General features: G+C 43.7%; 1 protein-coding gene across 3 annotated transcripts in view; it reads right to left on the reverse strand.

Moving 5' to 3' along the window:
• Positions 1-20,733, reverse strand: part of LOC138453177 (cytochrome P450 2K6-like) — an 825,478-nt gene that overhangs the window by 724,139 nt on the left and 80,606 nt on the right. For all 3 annotated transcript variants that reach the window (XM_069605776.1, XM_069605774.1, XM_069605775.1), the window contains exon 2: positions 15,433-15,595. In XM_069605776.1, the coding sequence (XP_069461877.1) occupies positions 15,433-15,595 (163 nt within the window). The remainder of the gene's footprint in view (positions 1-15,432; positions 15,596-20,733) is intronic.

Here is a 20,733-nt window from a genome sequence, read left to right on the forward strand (position 1 = left end):
TCAGGGCGCGATAATCTATACAAGTCTAAGGTCCCCTTCTTTTTTTGGAACGAAGAACAAAGCTGAGGAAGCAGGGGACTTGGAAGGACGAATAAACCCATTCGCTAGGTATTGATCCAGGTATTGTCGGAGGTGAAGATTCTCAGGCTCGGTGAGGGCATAAATTCTACTACAAGGAGGAGTAGATCCAGGTATCAGGTCTATCTGGCAGTCATAAGACCTATGAGGAGGTAGAGAGTTAGCCTGATCCTTCCGGAAAACATCTTGGAATTCTAGGTATTCAAGAGGTAACTGGGGAGCCTCCGAGGAAATTGCTGCCAGTGCAACACCAGGTCGAGGGTGACAAGTAGAGACACATTCTGGAAACTGAACCGTTCTTGCTCGCCAATCGATCTGAGGATTGTGCTTCTCTAACCAAGGAATTCCTAGAATAATCTGGAACTGAGGGGCCTTGATCACATCGAACACGATCTTCTCATGATGTCCATCTTGACTTACTAGCGTCACTTCTTGGGTGGTATGCGTTACTGGTCCGGAGGCTATCTCCGTACCATCCACCGTAGTAATGACGTCCTTTACAGCCTTTGGACAAAGAGTCAGATTCATCCTCAAAACCATTTCATGATCCACATAATTGCCAATGGCACCGCTGTCGACGTAAACTTCAATCGCATGTAATTGATCCGGATGTTCAGGGCTAATGAGGACCATAGGTATCACGAAATGCGAGGTCACGGAACTGGTTTTTACGCTCGGCAAGAGGACCTCTATTCTTGTCGGGCGAGGTTGTTTCCCTGCTCAGAGTTTGTGACCCTGGTAACTGCAGCTCCTACTGCCTTCTTGGCTGGTTTCACCGGACAGTCTCGAAGAAAGTGCCCCGAGTTTCCGCAATAGAGGCATAATTGCAGCTGTTTTCTCCTTTCCCGCTCCTTTTGTGTTAGTGGTCCTTTCAGGCCCCCTATTTCATGGGTTCCCCGGAGTCTACTCCTTTGGTAGGAGTTGGTGGTTTGGAAAATACTCGAGCATCAAACTTGGAATGATCGGCCTTCCTGTTCTGCAGTCTGTGGTCAATTTGAACGACTAAGTCAATATAGTCCGAACAGTCTTGCGGAGGATTCACTACTTGGGCTAACACATCTTTGAGCTCTCCACGTAGACCTCTATAAAACAGCGTAATCCTTTTGTCCTCAGGCCATCGAGTTTCCACTATCAGTCTGTTGAAAGACGCAATATAAGCCAAAAGGTCTTGGTTACCCTGTCGCAATGAAAGGAGCTCATTGTCCAAGGCCTGCCCCTGTGAATGTCTTGCAAACAGTTTTTCCATACTGAGCTGAAAAGCTTGAAAATCATGGAGAACCGGATCATCTTGATTAACTAGATGGATCGACCAGTCTGCCGCATTGCCACTAAGGTACAAAAGCACGAAAGCTACCTTAGCTTGATCAGTTGGAAAGGCTGCTGGCCGGCATAAGAAGTGCAACCGGCACTGATTAATGAATACTGCAAACCTCTTTGGGTCACCAGAAAATCGTTCGGGCGGAGCCAGAGGTACATTCCCAGGTAGGTTGATCTGCACTGGGTTTGTAGAGGATGTTGAAGGAAGATTTGCCCCTGATGCGGGTAACGGAGTTTGTCCGGCTTGTGACTGTAGCAATTGTCTAGCGAGATCGTCTGTTCGCTCCTTGGAAATAATCAGTTCCCTTCTTAGAGCATTCGTTTCCTGACGGGCTGCATGCACTTCTGCTCTTAGTTCCCCAAGTAACTGGGCTAGTTGGTCGGTATCCGAGGTTTCCATAGCGCCTGGGTGGGAGTTTTGCGGTAGGCTTTGCGTTCTGTAACGCTCACCTGATTCCCGCAGAGGCGCCGGTCTTGACTGGGTGAATGCCGTATCTTCAAAGGTGATGTGTAACACACGGTTGGCTCTTTGGGCTGGACCTCTGTGCACTGTATGTCTGACTCGAAGAGTAAGATGTCTGCAGATAGAAAATATGGGATTAATGAACTGGGGTTATTGGGTGCCTCTCTCCTCTTCCCTTTCTCTTCTCCTGTAGAACCCCAAAGGTTAACGCCCTCACCTTAGGTAAGTGAACGCCGAGCTCTCCATCTGCCTCGCGGCAGGGTGCCGTAACCAGTTCCTTCACTGGATAAGGGTGCAGGCCTCTTGACCTTAGAGGACTGCTGTCCGTCGTTAACTGCACGAACGGTAAGTTCTGGGTGCTTCAAATGTCTTAAAAGTCTTTTGTAATGATATCTCTTGTTTTGCAGAGTTCCGGCGATGGCGGATGGCGGGCTGATGAGAGTTAAGGATCGAACCCGCGTGAGGAATAGAAGCGCCTGGAAGCACGTAGGTAAGCGCTTGTAGCCTGCTTCACGATGCGCACTAACTGTCCCTTTTATCTTGCAGATACAAGTTCGGAGCTTTAGAGAAGCTGAAGGGTGCTGGAATACCCACTGGATTCGGCGTGGGAACGAGTAATGGTACGTGAGTAATAAAGTTGCCCAATGTCTTTAAACACACCTTCTTTTGTCTTTCAGATGCGGGATGCAGCGCCGAAGGCCTCCGGAGCGTGCAAAGAGCTGGTAAGCTTTTGTCTTTCAGATGCCGGAATGCAGTGCGAAGACCTCCGGAACATGCGAAGAGTAGGTAAGCCTTTGTCTTTCAGATGCCGGAATGCAGCGCGAGGCGTTGGTGACAGCCGATGGACCAGGTAAGAGATGCGCTGCCACTGGAGACCGTAGTGCTAACCTGTTCTTTCTTTGTCTTTACAGGTGCTGCTGAAGACTGGATTCCAGGATGGTAAGTCTTTGTTTCCTTAGGCCCAGGATCAGAAGCAGAAGACACGATGAGCGTTCTGCTGCAGAGAATGCAGAATAACGCAAAGCAAGATTCATCCATCGGGTGTGGTTTAAATAGCCTCCTGTAGTGCTTAGGTGTCTCCTTCCACAGCCACGCCTAGGTAAGAAAAGAGTTCCTGCTTTCCAGAAGAGTTCCAGTGTTCTGAACCTAGGGAGTGGCTCCTGCCCCACCCAACAGGAAAAGTAGTCCCAAACAGAAGAGGATCAAGGGTTCAACTGGCAGGTAAGTAAGCAGCATGGTCTGCTGCAGGTAAGTCCACCCAAGCATTATGAGCCGGGCGCTTCCAGCCCTGGGACTGGGCATCTTTATGAGCCTGGTGCCACTGGCGCCAGGACAGGGTCCAAAAGGTCCCAATTGGGACTGGCTGGCACTCGGAACCGGGGTTATGGGTCTGCTTCCAAGGGAGTCGGGCAAGTCCTGATCTTTTGATAGCAGAGATCATGACAGAATGATGTTGGACCTTAGCTGGTGGTTATGACACCCGAACACTTGTTGACAGGTGGTTGATTCTATTTGTATTACCCATATAGGTATTGTGGCTTAACTGTTTAGATTCAAGTGTGAGGCTCGCATGAGCAGGATCCTGGGCAGTAAAAAGCCCATTTCAAAAAAGTTGCATTTTTGCCTCCAAATTGTGTTTAATACCACCCCTGATGGAATCCAAATCCTAACTATTGAACACGTGTTGTCTGATAAGAATTCGATTTTAGCAATGTCAGCAGATGTAATGTCTTCTAGTTCAACTAATTCAGAAGAAATGTTGAGGACACTGCGTCTATTCAGATCATATATACCAAACTTCCCCTCCCTACATTTCAAAATTAATGAATGACAGCTTGAGTTGGTTGAATAAGCATGTCGCAAGAGGGGAGGGGGTGGGTTTAGCAAGTTGGAATTTTGTTTTGGTATTTTAAGATTGGGGGGACATGCAGTAGTACTAGGGTATGGGGGTAAATGAGTGTCAAATGCATGGATGGAAGCCAGACGTTGTTGTCTGGCTGACGGGCACTGCTGTACTTGGTTTGATAGTAACCAGCGGTGCCACTGCAGATCTGTCACAGATGGTTCAGGGAGTTTATTGTCAGTTGTGGATCGACAATGTTGTACCAAGTAATTGTCCACAGCTTTATGCAACAAATCCAGAGAAAGGCTAGAGACCACTTTCTCATCTGGACATAAAGGTTCAATCGCTTTTGCTGACTGAGCTACTGGTAAAAGGTTAGTATTCACACAACGGTTTGACCGGCTGGACCTTTCAGAGTGATCCAATTGTCTAATTAGATCATTAAGCGGTGGATAAGACAAAGGTGCAGGTTTTACTGATGTCTCTGGTACTGGTAAACATGACTGTTGAGCAATGGGAACTACTGTATTCATTGCTGCAGTTGGAAGATCTCCCACAACCTCCTCTGGATTTTGAGGAACTGGGCCCCTTCTTTCGATCTTGTATCTTTCTGGGGCGGGGCTTTCAGTGTTTGAAAGAAAGACGTTAGAGTATTTTGGCAATATCTTATATTTGTTGCACGTTTTTTTCTGTTGTTGTGGCTTTGGAGGAGAAGTCCCAACTTTGTTTACGGGTGATGAGGTTGGCACTGGGCCTGTAGCAGAGTACTCCAGGGCAACTGGAGTGCCTGGGACACTAATCCATGAGTCCTGGATCGGTCTGCAAACAGGCACCTGCTCGCAAGCCTCACTAACCCGTGGTGCCGGAGGGAGTGTTTCACTAATTCCTCCTTCAGTAATAATCGCTTTAAAAACTGGCAAAGGGCCCTCATCCAAAGTTTGTCACAGAGACGGAGAGCCGATGGTGATGATAGAGAAGTGATCAGGCAAACAATCAGTTTTAGATATTTCACGCCGCTCTGGAGTGAGCGGACGAGATAAATAGGCTTCCAACCACTGTGCCAACTGATCGGTTTGGACAGATTGTGTGGTCATTTTGGCATCCATATTCTCAAACAGTTTAAACAAACTCTGTAAAGTAAGGTTGATGGCATTTAATGCCACTTCAATCATTGATGGTGAGGAAGAGAACGATGATGGAGCCTCTAAGGCAACCGCTTGAGGCCTCCGCGTGGTTGGATATACAAAAGACACCACTGGAGAATTTACTGAGGGGCCAGAAGTTGAAAATTTGTTTTGTAAAATGTCAGCAAGTTAGTGTAATCCATCATTGTGGTTGTGTTGGCAGCCCTTGCTGTCTCAAATCCCTTAGCTAAGTTTGATGCAAGGGCGTTGATCTTTTTAGCGTCCAGACATAAACAGTTGCTCTAGTTTGAGACTATGACTGGCATTATCATGGTGAGATGGGAGGCTCGAGTTAGAGCTTTCCAAGAAAGCTATAACCAATTATGGTCGCTTTTGTCGGTATCAATCACTTCTAGTTTGGTTATCACTTGAGTCAATTCTTTAGAGACAAAGATTTAATCAAGGGTAGAAGTCGAAGAACCCCTTTTCCATGTTGTGTGTAAAACGTTTCCAATTTCAAAATGGCTGTTAACCATGTGGAGATCCCTATTCTTCCCAAATTCGTGCCAAAGGAGCGATTTCCCTTTTAGCTCAGCAGGGATCGTATTGTCAGCTTCAGGATTACTCACGGAAGCATAAAAGGGCATGTTGAAATCACCACAGATGATAATGGATGGGTTGTTGATTGATAGACCCAAGTCAATGGCATCAGCAAGCTTACTGAGCATGACGAACGGTTTGACATCATAATCATTCCAATAGATATTGAGTAGGGACAGATGGTATATTTTGTTCTCCCCTTTGTAGTCTGATGAATTCAGTACCTTCATCATGGTCTGTTGAATGTAAGGGTATATATTTCGGGATTCAATAATTTCAAAGCCACCCTGTACATTTATGAATGTCAGAAGGCCGGCCCTTGGACTTCCCAAAAGTCCTCGAATAGCTGGATTGACCAGTACTATAAAGCCATCGAGTATGGGTTCCTCTTGCAACCAGGACTCTTGTAGACAAATTATGTCCAGGTTTTTCCAAGGTAGGGCATCCTTGTAGGTTAAATGACTGAATACCCTTGTATTCCATGATAATAGTGTGTGATGATTAGTTACCCTATGGTTGTGTGTAGTTAGTTAATTCCTTTTTCTTTACTGCAAGTGATCCACGAAGCCATGACCATGGATCCTCTATATGTGAGGTTTGTCTAAGTACCCGAGTCTTCATTGAGGTCAAAGATGGGCCCTTTGCCACATCTCTATTTAATGTGAAGGTGAGATTCTGTTAAGCCTTTTTCTGAGGTCTATCATTTCTCCAGGTGGGGTCATCTTTGGAGTTTGGTTTGGCTGATCTATTGGCTCTAGGAGTAGCCAAGCCTTCTGTGACGGAGGAGATCTCACCTTTCGCTGAATTTGAATTCATTTTATGTGTGTTTTGTTTGGTGGTTGTCTTCGGGTGATGCTCCGCAGCCCATGACTTAGGTGGTAATTCTGTGATGTCAATTCCCATTGACCGCAATCTTTGAGTAGCTGAAAGAAGAAGATTTTTGACTGCTAATGAATGAAGATGAATGTGGATCAGATCTGCTCTATCCTCCCACCGGAATTCAATTCTGACATGATCCTCTGTAGAAAGATGTTTTAGGGATGGGATCAAATGGCATAGATCAACTACTGCCCTTCTTTTCAGAATGAGGGCATCACCCTTGTCAATCATTTGCTCTAATCTGAGACATTTATGATGTTCTTTCTTTGTTTTTGATGACTGTTTTGTTGCACTTTTTCGATAATTATTTTGGTTTTGCTCCACATGTGCGTGGTATGACGGTCGATGACTTTTGTTAAAGCTAACTCTAGGAGTTAGATTTTGAGTGTTATTTTTTTCATGCAACTTCCTTTCATGGTGTTGATGTTTGTCTTGGGGTATCTTTTTTAAGGCCATTATTATTTATTACCACAGGGTCAAGAGCTTGCGCTTCTTTAAGCTCCTCAGAAGTAGGATGTTTATTTGTGTAGACAGAAGTAGACAAATTTCTTTCGAATTTAGAAATTATTTTAGTTCGCTTTTAGAGAGTATGAGAAATGGCGAGGTCTCTGAAGAGCTTGACTGCGGCTCGATATCCCTCTTAAGGGATTGATCTAATCAGGGTTTCAACCTTTCAGGGAGTATGTTAATTTTATCACTTTCCATTGAGTAGGTTGAAAGATCTAACAATTCCAGATTCGATTGGTCCTGCACCGGGGAACATTCTCATCCCTAATTGAAAGGTCTGATGAAGTCGTCTGCGAATTGTTACGTTTTCTGTGGTCTTTTGAAATCTTTGTCTGCACGGAGGGTTTTTCTGATTGAGAAATGTAGAGACAAACGTTTCTTTGAGTTGACAAACAAGGGATAGCTCTGATCTTTAGAGGTTTTTGCTTGGGTGCTCATGAGAGGCACCTTCTCCTCTGTTTTGTGTGAGTTGAATCAGGGATAACATTGGCGGGAAGTGGAGATATGACTATTGCCTCCTCCTCATTTCGTGACTCAGGATCTGTATGCTGTACCTCTTGTTGCCCTTGCGGGCAGATGGAAACTGGAAGAGGTTTAATTGGGACGTCGGGATATCTCCTGTGGTTAGTAAATTTGGTCCCTTAAATGTTGATGGGGAACTTCTTGATTCGAGAGGCCAGGAATGAGCTTTCAAATTAGATTCTGATTCTTTAGCTGTTATAATCCCTTCTAAGAAGATCAGTTTGGTGTGGTGCATGGCCAGAAGAGTTGTGTGATCTGCTAGAGTCTCAAGAATGGCTTCGTACAACTTGTTGAACGGAGCTATGGGGATGGGCACAACCGTCATCTGAGTAAAGGGGTCTAGTTTGGCAGCTTTTCTTTGTTTATTGGTTTCACATCCCTCCTGTGCAGTTTGACAGTGGCTGCAGAATCAGCTTTTACAGAAATGGTGTTCTTATCTAGCTCGTGCTGATGATATGTATTTAATGTGTTTTAGAGGCCTGCCTGCAGAGACTGTTCAGGCGGCTGCTTGACTAGCACATGCTCTCCAAGAAGATCACAAGTTGGAGTATCAACTTCAGCATCTACAGGTTTGAGTAGAGATTCCACAGGAGTAAGTGGTCTCGATAGAGGGTTGATTGTGATAGCCCCATTTGTCGTGGCCAGTTGGATATTCTGAGGTAGTGTCTTTGTATTCCATGTTGAAGGCAACAAAGCCAGGCAGAGGGATGGGGTTGAGTTACTTATATTCATGTTGTTATCTCCCATCGAGATTTCAAGATCTGAAAATTCCCCTTCTACATAAGAAGAAAGCCTGGCTCATTTAGTCGGCTGTATTTGCATGTTTGTCTCTTCATCGGACTGATGGCTTAGTGGCGTAGTGCTCATCGAGTGTAAAAAGATTGACAGCAGGGGCTGTGGATGAGAAGACTCTTCACTTATATTCTCTAATAGCTCTGCGTCTGTCAGATCTGAGCTCATTTGAGGGGTGGCTGATTTAGGTCTTCCCATAACTGGTTCAAAGAGAGAATTATGCTCTATCCTCTTGCTAACATGATGAATTTGATTTCCCCCTGCTTGATACCAGAATGGGTGGCCACAGGTTTCCTGTATGCTGAAGGGTCTCTCCATTTCCATTTACGACACAATAAGGCGTTTGTTTCTGAGAGCGGCACTGAATTAGGCTGTCCAACCTGTTTGTGCAGCATAGGTTTGAGAAGCAGAGGAAATGAGGCCGATTCCATTGGCCGATAAACAATGTCAGATCTGAGATGATGATCTTGAATGGTGCTGATATGTAGTTCCTCAATTGGAATCTAGTGGTATTGCTTGGTAGATGGTTTATGCTTCAATGAAGTTGAAGTCACAGCCGGCAAGTTCATTATACTTGCTTTCGGAAAGCTGCAGCTCTTCAATCTGGCTAATATTAGCCTGAAATTGATTGAAGTAGCTCTTCTCGAGCCCGACCCTCTTATCGTTGGGGGAAGTGTGAGGAGAGCACTGAAATGTTCCACATTGCAGAGAGTCTGTGTTCAAAGCTTCACCTAGATTAGTCGGGGCTGCAACTAGAGAGAAAGTTTGGGAAAGTGTCCTTCGCAAAAAATCGTGGTTGTCTGTCAGTGTTGTGACAGCGCTATCTTTACAGGATTGTGATGTGCAATTGTGGTGGTTGGTTGAAACAAGGGAAATAGCCCAACAGTGGGCTTGTACTCACTTATTGTCAAACGTGAATGTACATGCTCATTGGTGATATGAGGAATCATTAAAGCAGGAGTCAGCGGAATCATGATGGTGAAATCGGACGACCCATTCTGTCTAACCTCTTCCTGGGGTCCACTAGTAACATTAGCAGCAGTGTTATGTGGTATGCCTTCTTCATCCGCTGACATGCTTCTTGATGGGGGACGGAAGCTGCAAAGACTTGCTGCTAACTCTCCAAGCACACTGCTGTCCGTCAGTTCTTTCCTCACAGTTTTTTTCACCATTACCATGGGTGGGGAGCCGGGCATCGAGCCAGGCACTCGGGACAGTCGATTGACTGGCGAGTGACTGGACACAACGCCAGACTCTGCGCAGCGCTACGCACCTCGGAGTCGGTTATATCCTTTTCACTTCACACTTACAGGCACAGTGTGTATTTTCTCTGACTGTGGGCTGCAGATCCTCTGCATATCCACGGCGAGTCTCCAAACTTCGAGCCATGTATCACACTGCATCAGGACTTTAGAACTGTAGGATAAGTCCAACAGAAAGCCTATTGACCTATTTTCTGGAAGAAAACTCAAATAAAAGAAGCATCTCCCAAACCAGTCAGCCTACCCTGAGGATAATTATTCTGCTGCACCTTTGTATCCTCATACCATTTTTTTAAAAAAAGGCTTTAGGACCAACTGGATACCTCTCTAGAGGCCCACCTTCCCCTGTTTCCTGTTTGAGGTCCTCATAAAGCACAAACAAGTATGTAAAGTACCTGGTTAATTTCTATTAATGTCTGGTTCACTGTATTTCCCCCAATATTTTCCATATGAGGCACATTCGATGAGAACCTCCTTGAAAGGTCTATGGATGGTGAAGAAGCAATGGATGATAAAGAGAAATCAAAGTCCGGAACATATCTTTGCCCAGAGTCAGTTGGAATATCAGCAAAGCTGTGGGCACTTGAGGCAGTTATGGTAAAAATGGGCAAAGATCCTTCTGCAGCACTTAAATCAATAGGTGCAATGCGTGTGAGATCATGGGGAGCTTTTCTGATAAAAGGCTCAATTTCATCATGTCTTTGCACCTCAGAGTCTTTAGGCAGAAAAAAAATGTAATCATTTTTTAAGGATTTTAGCCACAGGCTTTAAGGATTGGTTGAGTGGACTCCTGGGCTGTTTTCAAGCACCGGTTCCGTGAGGCCTGTGTCCTTCATATTGGAGACAATGAACAAGTCCCCCACAGGTGATAAAGGAAGTGGGAGATTTACTGAAGCCAACATTTCCGCGTCCGTAAAATGAGCAGATTTCAGACCTTGTGGTATTTTACTTTTCTCATTCCCAAGGTTGTACATAAAAGAAGGACACATCCACTGACAATCTGAATGCAAAATAACTTTTCTTATGTTGGAAATAGTCAACTTGACAGAATATGAGCACAAGAGTAAATACTTAAGTGAAGGGTTTAAGTGTTTAGCGGGAAGGAAAACAGCCCTGAACGTAAATTATCACAGACTGGCCCTTGGTTACCGCCAAGACATGCCCTAATCTCCCGATTGGTAATCCACAGTGAAGTCACAGAGGAAGCAATGCAGTCATTATGGCACCCTCAGTCTGACGTCTGCAAAGACTGCACAGACTGCAACACGCCGCAACTCTGCACTGCTGCGCGGGTCACTGTAGATTTTATGGTCACTCCTCAATTCAAACAAGAGTGAAAACAGACTGGTTTGCAAGTCTCCCTATCACAGACTGCAACTTGTCACAACTCTGTGTCGCAGTGCGGGTCACTGGAGGTTTTATGGCCACTCCTCCTCAATTCGAACAACAGTGGAAACAGACTGGTTTGCAATCTCCCATTCACAGACTGCAACTAGTCACAACTGTACCATGGTGAGTACAGATTACTTTAAGCTCTTTTTCTCATACTAATGGAGTTCTGATCTAAATAGAATGTAGAAATCACTCCTACACCAAGGGCATTCAGGGCCGGTAATACCATGCCGGTTTGAGCTGGCCCTGTGGACCCCTAACAAGGGGGGGATAGCTATTATCACCAGGGGGCTCCATCCGGGGTGGAAATAGTTTTATTTTATTTTGTTGTGGGAGACAGTGTGGCGCTGCCCCGTGATGGGACGTGCACGAGCTGTGTGACGTTGAACTTCGCCGCGTGCATTATAAAGAAACGGGGTGTTCCCGGCCGCGTTAGAGCGACCGGGAAGCCTGAGCTGGAAAGACGTGTGTCAGGTGTGGTCTTTCCAGGTTGGGGGCTTACGGGACCGCATGGGGCAAAGGACGAACCCCCAACAGACAGACTCCTCGTATATTGCAAAAACTCAAACTCCTGTGAGAAAAAAATGAATGACCGGTGCCATAGAAAAAAGGATCAAGTCCCCTTTCTATGTTTTTGCCCATCACTGAAAACAGGTACATTGTGCCGTAAGTGGAGCAGAACGCTTGTCAGTATTGTACATACCAACAGGACATTGTAAATATTAAATAACAATACGTGACATAATACTATGCTCAAAGCATGCTTACATAACAAAACTTCTATTATGTCACTCGGAGGAAAAAGTCAAATATACACATTGATAAAGTGTGTCAATATGTGGGAAATAATACTGTTAAACAAATTAGGTTTTCTGACTCTTTCAAATACATTACTTCAAGCCGGCGGGATTGCATACAAATCTGTCAAAACACAAATTAATGTTTGCCAGGTAAATCCTTCAGAAACCCTTTAAAAACCCTGGAGCTATTTCATTTAAAACAAGTGGAAGATGTCATCTATTTGCATAGACACTCAACCCCAGAATAATAATTTTTCAAACTGCATGGAGATGTGCGTTTTACTAAAGCAAAACAGTGTTTTGTCTTTATTTAAGAGTGGCAACAGCCATAGCCGCCCCATAGTTAAGAAACCTATCATCCATTTGGAAACCGGAGATTCTATGGTTAAAAACTTTTTTAAGCGATAGGATGGAGCAGCACATCGTTCGACATTCCTACATTTAAACCCGGCCACACAGGAATGGAACGTTTTGTGCAAATTCGGGTTACAGTTAAAAAGATAGAAAGGGCACAAAAAGGGTGTGTTTTTCACTTTTGTATTCATTTTCCAATAAGGAAAATGGCAAATATTTTCTCACACGCTCAGCCCAAACCACTTGATGCATTTGTGCCAGATAAAAAACAGGTCAGGCACAAATCGCTCGAAGTAAATTCTTTCTTGTTTTGGTGCAAATCCGTCCAGGTTTTTTTTAAATGTGGTGCAGAGTTGGGTCCCCGTACCCTAAAAATTAGTCAAATCTCACATGACGCATTGCTGTTGCCAAGCTTTTTCAGTTCTGAAAGTCAGCCATTATGCTATTTGCAAATCATGTTCAGAATCGATATTGTAAAGTGCATTAAAATGATATAAAAGGTATACATTAGGGTGTTTTAAGGGCAAGGAGCATGTGGGCAGGGTAAGGCAGGATGATTGGTGAGGGTGTGGTGCTTTGGGTTAGTGTTGTCTTTTTCCAAGTGTTTTGCCGAGATCGAGAAGTAATGCGAATGGAGAAAAGAAAGTGTACATTCTCTGAAACTATGAAACATTAGGATGTGGAAATTAGTGTTGTTGCTAGCGTGGAAGGTCAGAAGGAGGACAAGGACTCAGATCTGTCATTTGTGAACTTTCTTTATTACTACTAACTTTCCCTATGCTATTGGTTTCCCTACCTAACACTAACTAACTAGGTTGCGTGTTAGTCGTTGGTGAGTCAAAAATGAAGATCAGTCCTCTGTCCTAAACTAATCAAACCTGTCTCTGCCACCATCAAACCTACCTAAGGCACAGGAGAATGACATCCTGGATGTAGGAAAGATAGTTAGAAAGTAGACACTTTTTTTTACAAGTTTTATATGTATATATATTTTTAATTAACAGTCAAGTAAGAAAAACCTAAAATGGGGAGTAAAAAATGCAGAAAAACGACTGACAATGTTTCCCATGCTTCACCAAGGCATCCTCAATTGCCTCAAAAGTTTTTTGATTCAGTGCTATTGGCTTCTTGCACTGCTGGTGAAAACTCCACATATTGGAGACCTGCAATGTCAAAGAAGGTCCAGTGCTGGGACGGCAGAGGCGACACCCCCATCATTGCCACCAGATGAAGTTGATGAGAGAAGTGCGGAGGATGGTCCAGCCAGTGATGGTGATTCTTCTTCCTCTGCATCCTGTGGTGTTGCAGGTCTGGCAGTGGGTTGCAGGGCATTACAACCAAGGCAGATTGCCTGTTCCCAGGACCTGCTCCTGAAGTGTTCATACACTTGACGCCAGTGGTATAATATCGGGTGGTTCATGAGCACCGGGATACCCACACTTTGTGCAGGAGCCCTGGAGAATTCTCTTCTTCGCACCTCTCTAGAAAATGTTCACTGTCCCATCTCAATGTCTCAGAGAGGAGTGTCTTTAGACATCTTGAAGTACCACCAGCACAGGGAAGGTGTAAAGCTCCAGCTGCAGTACTTCTTTATTCGAGCTGGCTGCTAAACCCACTGGATGTCTTCTAGGTTGTACAGAGAGTGTGAAGGTTGATCTCTTCATCGCCGAAGGGTGCTTTAGGACGTTTTGATGCCATCTCCAGAAAATAATCATCAAAAACGAATGTAAAGAAAAAGGTAATAATAAAAAAAAACGACAATAAAACAAAAAACAGACAGAAAACAAGTTACAACAAAGGCAAAACAAGAACAGAAAATGTTTGGTTAGGATATAGTGGCAATTGAGCAGTGTCTACCTGAATTTGTCTCCAAAGCAATGAGGAAATGTAAGGGTTTCTGCAGTGTATGTATATGTGATTTGCGATCTATGTTTCTAAAAACCAATCAACTCTCGAATTTCACATGGTGCACGTGTCCTTATGGCAATCTCTTTGCAGATGTTTTGTAACCTTAAATTGTGATTCGAAATGAAAAGAGCCCATTTTAATACAAGCATTTTTCAATATCCTAAGTGCCATTTTGACTGTTGATTAGATCAGGTGTGGCAAATACTTAATTCTAAGAATGTTATATGTACGTTTTTCCTTACATGAACATTTTTACAAATTACGATTTGAGAAGCTAATGTTGAATTTTAGTGCTGCTCACATTGCGGTTTGAATTACGAAGTTAAGCAAAATAGTTTGTTTTTTCCTCTGCTTTTTTTTAACCTATTTGAAAAGAAAGTGAAATTATAAATGTTTTTTTGTAGTTTTTACATTCTCCCATAAACTAAAGTTATTTAAAGATTAAGATGCCGTTTTATTGCATTGGGTGTATACATGGTTCTCGATTTGGATTGTTGCTCAATGTACTCTTCCTCGTCTCAGTATCGTCTGAATAATTCTTAACATTATGACTTCTCTATTCACATACTGTCTTCATATCTTTCTTTTTTTGTTCATTCTAGATCTGAAAACTCAAAGACATAGATACTGTATAGGAATGTAGATCTTATGTCAGCATGTCCCTCTTCCTCGGCCTGGAACATTTGTAGATCTCGATCTTATTTTTGACAAACAAAAAATCATATGTATAGGTAGTGCTTAAAAGGAGTTCAGTGTTTATAATGTGTAAGGTATATTTGTGCAACAGCTCAGTCTTCCTCGTCACAGTCGCCCAGTAATCAAGCGTCACTGTTCCTCATCAAAGTCCCCTACAACCCCACCTCAATCTTCCTTGTCACAGTTCCCAACTACTCACCTCACTCTACTTCGTCACAGTCCCTAACTACACAACATTAGTCTTCCTCATTACATTCTCCCAATAACCTCATCTCACTCTTTCTTGTCACATTACACCATTACTAGCCCTTTCTTATCTAATAGACACACAATAAATAAGAACTACTTGAGAAACCTGATGTTGTGTAGCTCAAGCATAGATATTGATAACAAATGATATGGTATCAGGTATGTCAGAAAATAAACATATTACAGGTGGTGGGAGGTATAGCATTACAATACCCCTGAAATTCAGTGACTTTGTTTTAGTTAAGGGACAGTTAAGGTGAATAAGTTCAGTGCAACAAACCTTAACACTCTTTGAAAAACATTAGTTGAGTCAACGTTAAGGTGAAACAATATGATACAACGAAACCCTTGAAAATCAGTGAAAAATACTTTGTTGATGCGATGACGTGACGTTAGGGTACTGATTTAACAAAACCCCTGAAATTTGGCAGTAAATGAAGCTGCGCAATGAGGGCCTCATAGTTAAGGTGGCGTAGCTTCAGCACCAGCTCAATTTCAGGGTTTTTTGTTGCATTACATCAGCACCGTACCATCACGTCAACTAAAGCTTTTTCACAGAATATTATATATAGATGAATCATGTCTGACCACTTTCATCATACAAAGCTTGGTTTTGTGTATATTAATGGACAAAGCATGCATTCACCATTTCCTTTATCCATCTGTTGAAACATTGGGATTCTGGCTCGATCTCCAAACTCCTCTGCATGGTTCACGAGGGCATCCTTCACTGCCTCATATCCTGCTAGCACCACAGCTTTCCTGCTGCCCATCTGAACACTGAACACTGGCCCATATGTCTTCGATAACTGAAACACAGAACACACATTGTTAAGAACCAGTATATGAATTTGGCAAAAATGAAACTGTCTACACACTTAGAATTGTATTCCCAATCCTGTGCAATGTCCACACCATTTTTCATGGTTGTATACAATTCTTTTGCAGCTCTACCACAGTGTATATATTGGATCTACATGTCACACGAACATCACTGACGTCCTAATCGCCAGCAACAGCATGTTGACCTATAAGCCATCACACATAAAGAAATGCTGTGAGGAAAATAATGCTGGTGGCATTGCAACACAACTTGCAGCAAACTGAAGTGCTGTGTGATGTGGACAGACAATTGTGGATAGATTCAGTACTTGATAGAACTCACCATCACAGGGAATCTATTCCCCTTTATAGGGAGACTTTGGGGGTGCAGTATAGACGCACAGGTGCCTCGCCAGAGACACTGTGCAATTCAAATAAAATGCATGTTCTACCTTTTTTGCTTTGGTGGCTTAGACCACCACATATTCTGTAAACTGCTTTGCATCTTTAAGCTCCTACACAAATCAGATAATGACGTATTGTGAACACATGGTGCTGGATCATCACAAACAGATTTGGTACTACACCAGTGCCTGCAAAAGTGGGCTTGGGCAAACTTGACAAAATGGTACTTGTGGTACAATCATATCGTTTTGCAGAGATTTTACCTCTCCCGCAGGTATATGCTACAGGTTGAACTCAGGTTTAAGATCCCGGATCTCCCGCAGTGATTTGGTGCTGTAATTTTGAGCCTTGATCTCAAGCCGGTCTCAAGCCGAATCCTGCAGCTAATTCATGGAGTTGACTCAGGCAACCATACACCCCACACAACCCATATTTTCTAATTGAAGCTTGAGGCCCTATACAAGACCTATTTCACTTCCTGCTGCTCAATGGATTTTACTATACTGTCAGAGAAGATGTTAATACATACATGGCTGGTTCACAGTTGCACGATGTTAGCAGCATTGTTCTCATTTGTAGGACTTTGGTGTTGTTTGGTGAAGGTTGCTGTTGCTCTGCAAGTTTTTGTTTTCTCTTTGGTTAGTGTTTGTTCTGGGTTTTGTGTGTTTCCTCTTGATACAAAATGCACAAAAAAATCTGTTTCCCGTCATAACATTTTTTACTTTCACCCCAAAAAACAAAAAAGAACCAATCAATGCATTTCCCTTTTCTGTGGTTCCCCTTGCATGTTTGTTATTGTCCCTGTTCCCCATTGTGTTTGTTGTGTTGGTATGCCTATCTTGTTATATCTTTCTGTACTTTTCCTCTGGTTGTTGCATTGATTTTCTTTGTGTTTTTGTTTTCTAACATCTGCTCCGCTGGTGTTTCAGTTTTCTTTATAACAGATGGGATTAAGGAGAGGAATGGCATGCGTGTGGCACTAGGAAGAGAAGAATATTGGATGAAAGGAAAACAAAACTACATTTCTCTTGCAGGAGGGTGTGGATTTGTCATAATTGGTGAAGATGGTGGGACCCTGGTACTGTGCCTTGGCACTGGTTTACATGAGGGAGTCATGATCATGATGGCCGAGGAGACAAGGCGTGCAGAGCTGCGGTGCAGTCAGATGCACAGAAGGCAGGGCCTATTGTGGAGGCATCCAAAGATTTAGCGGAGGATGGAAATGTGGTTGAGCAGGAAGCCATGATGCAAGCATTGCAGAAAGAGGACATTGCATGTTATTTGGGTGGTAGGAGTGGGTGATTGCTGCAAGAATAAAACGGTTCCAGGCTGGATGGGGTCCATTGTAAAACAGTTCAAAGGAGGGGGAGATCCTTGAGCCATCATGTTTGGGAGGAGCCTCAGGGGTACCACAAACCAGTGGTGGGGCTGAAGCCAGCAGTAATGGAGGAGGAGGATGAGGAAGTGCTGTAGGAGAGGTATTATCCTGCTCCTGACATTTGTGAAAAAAGCATACATGTGACCCGCAGGAAACAAAATCCACTCTCCCTTCACACAGCCCTGGTGGTCTTGTGCATGGAAATATTTCAACCTGCTTCTGGGGAAGACTGCCAAGGTGCAAACTGTGTGTTCTTGTGCAAGGAGAGGATTCTGGTAAAAGGCTCAGTTAGGGGTAGAGAATCTAGGGCCTCACCCTGGTGATGAAGGCTAAAGTTAAACAGCAGTGATCCCAGTCATAAAGATAATACAGACACAGCCCTATAGGTATTCCTCCTTCAATGTTTGTGGTTATGTGGGCCGAGGGCAGGTTAGGCCTTCTCAGGACGGTTATGATGTGATAATAGTAGTAATCCAAACAGCAGCAGTACAACAGTCCAGCGTAAAATAATGTCCAATCAAAGTTCTATAAAATATAGCCTTTAAATTAAACGATACAAACTGACTGTACAATATATACTAACTAGAAAACAAAAGAAAACCCAACCCCTGCGAAGAGAGAACACAGAGGATACAAGTGGCTTCTGCTGGTTCGAGTCAGTATTTGAGATGGCCAGTTTGAGGATGTTCAACAGACTGAGTCATTGTTTGAATCGGTTGTTCCCTTGAAGGTAATGCTTGTGGTTCCGGTTGCTCGAGAAGATTCGCAGCATTGGGTCGAGCTGGCATCTGGATGGCTCAAAGTGCTGCAAGAGGTTTGAAGCAGAAGAGAGTGCCAAAAGCATCACTGCCAGTAGTGTGTTAGTTCAAAGGGCATTGAACATGGTTGACATGGTTTGGTCCTCCTGGGTGCTATGAGTTTGATTCTAGGGGCTCTAGGACAAGGTGATTTCTTCACGCTTTGCACTCCCAGTCCATGGAGTTTGGCTAACATTTGCAGGGTCTCCTTCACTTTCGGGGACAGGGCCCTGGTCCAGTGCAACCACCAGTTGTGGCCTTAGTTCACCGAAGTGTACCCCCACTGTTGTCAGTGAATGGTTATAGAGCAGAGCTTTCCTCTGCCTCAGAGGCCTTCTATCTTCATCTTCACCTCTATGACAGAGGACCCTGGAATGGACTGCACTTCCAATACAGCACCAAACCAAATGTGTATTACTGTTCTTCGCAATGTCCACAGTAGAATCAAATACCACTTATTTATTAAGGCAAAATGTCACCGGGGATTGGCCCCAAAGTAAGCCTAATGTAAGTGGTTTAACAAGTGGCCCATGCCTTCTGACATCATACTAAGCATGTCTAATGGTGCGTGAAATGGATGGGACAAGAAGGAAGAGAGCCCTAACAGAAAACCATAATAGTGAAAACCCTCCTCAAGCTTACCGTCCCTCTCTGGCTACTCTTATTCTAACAATTTCCCGGGACTGCAGATCCAAGACACTCTGTAGTGCAGCACCCCAGTGTGAGGCAGGTCGTGTTACGTTAGTGCTTCCTTTGAAGAAATGATTCCTAGAAGACCTTTTGAGAGGTCCTGGTCATTGAGGGGAGGTGTTACCCTTCCTCCCCAGGAATCAATAAAGGCAGCTCCATGCTATTGTTTCACTGGTTTGAGACAATACCCTTCCCCCAGACTGATTATTCAGACAATTATTATATTTTAGATCAGAGGGAAAAGATAATATGCTACCTGTGTCTGCAGTAATATTTGGTCAAAGGCAGCTGTTAGGGATGCTCATGTGACCTTTGAAAATGCCCTGACTGTGATATTCTCATGACGTTTAGTACCTTGTATTTAAAGTGTTGCGAAGCAATTTTGTGGTGTGCGTTCAGATTTCATGTTAGTGGGAGAGAGTACAAACATGTTTGTGAATATATACTTTATATGTACTCCAACATTGGTATTTCTATTACAGATTAGATAAAGAATGTAACATTAGTTTCTCCTAATACATTTTGCGCTGATTTCTATTTTTGGTGTTTGCAGCATAGCTGCATCATGGGTAGAGGGACACTAATGAGGAAGTGGTTCGAGGAAGAGGTGGTGTGACTATGTAGTGGATTTGCAACAAGGCAGAGGGACTGTGATGAAGAAGAGGGACTGTAACACATACATGAGATGAGGAAGAGTAAGAGGGACAGTGACAAATAAGAGGGACTGTGATGAGGAAGAAGGACAAGGAAAAGGAAGCAAGACTTTGACAGAGAAGAGTATTGAGGAACTCTAAGCGAGGCGGCGATGAGGAAGATGGACAAGGACTGTGTTGTGGATGATGGATGTTGAAGAGGAAGCCTGATTGTGATGATAAAGATGATTAAATTAGAAAAAATTGGACTGAAATGGGAAAGGTGGCCATGGAAAAGAAGCTGTAAAAAGGAAAATGGACGAGTAAAAGTAGAAGCAGGACTGTGATAAGATTAATAGCCAAGAGAAAGAAGAGGGAATGTGACAAAGAAGATGGATGAGGAATAGAACGTGGAACTGTGATAAGAAAGGTGGATGAGGAAGAACAGGGACTTTCCCAAGGAAAATTGATGAGGAAAGGGCAGCTGTCCGTGATAAGAAATAGAGGATAGCTCCGGGGCAACACCCTCGCCTTGGAAGGAAGACGACACAGTGCAACACATGTTCGATCTCCGGGTCGCGCTTAGAAACCTCTGGGTTTTAAGCGTGTTATAAATAACCAATTACAATTACAATATGGATGAGGAAGAGGAAGCAGGAATGTAATGTGGTAAATGGACAAGGAAGATGAAGCAGGACTTTTGTGAGGAAGTATGATGGGGAAGAGTAGGGTGGATTGTGACAAAGACGTACAGTGAGAAAGTGGAAGCAGGGCTCTGCTGTAGGGCTTTGATGTGGAAGATATTAGGGTAATTAGGAATTTTATGAGAATGATGGACAAGTTAGAGTATGTAGACTGTGATGATGAAGATGCATAAGGATGAAACAGCGGGATGGTGATGAGAAAGATAGACTAGAAATTGGAAAAGGGACTGTGACACAGACTATGGATGAGGAAAAGGAAGCTGGACTTAGACCTTGATGGTTCTGAGGAGCAGGGAGAGCACCTGTTTGGACGCCACTTTCATAGATCTAGAAATCTTGTCAGGTGTTGTTAGAGAAAGAGGAGAAAGGAGAGGAGAGAGAGAGAGATGGTCAAAGGGGGGAGAGGAAGAGGAGATAGAGGACAGGATGTCATGAGTTTTAGTGGAGAAGTGAGAGGCCATAGCCATACAGAGGGTGTGGGAGGGAACAAGGAGATGTAGAGACTGCAACAGGATTGGC

Source organism: Ambystoma mexicanum, chromosome 4p, assembly GCF_040938575.1.
Source record: "Ambystoma mexicanum isolate Mex_15411 chromosome 4p, UKY_AmexF1_1, whole genome shotgun sequence".
Taxonomy (NCBI): Eukaryota; Metazoa; Chordata; class Amphibia; order Caudata; family Ambystomatidae; genus Ambystoma; species Ambystoma mexicanum.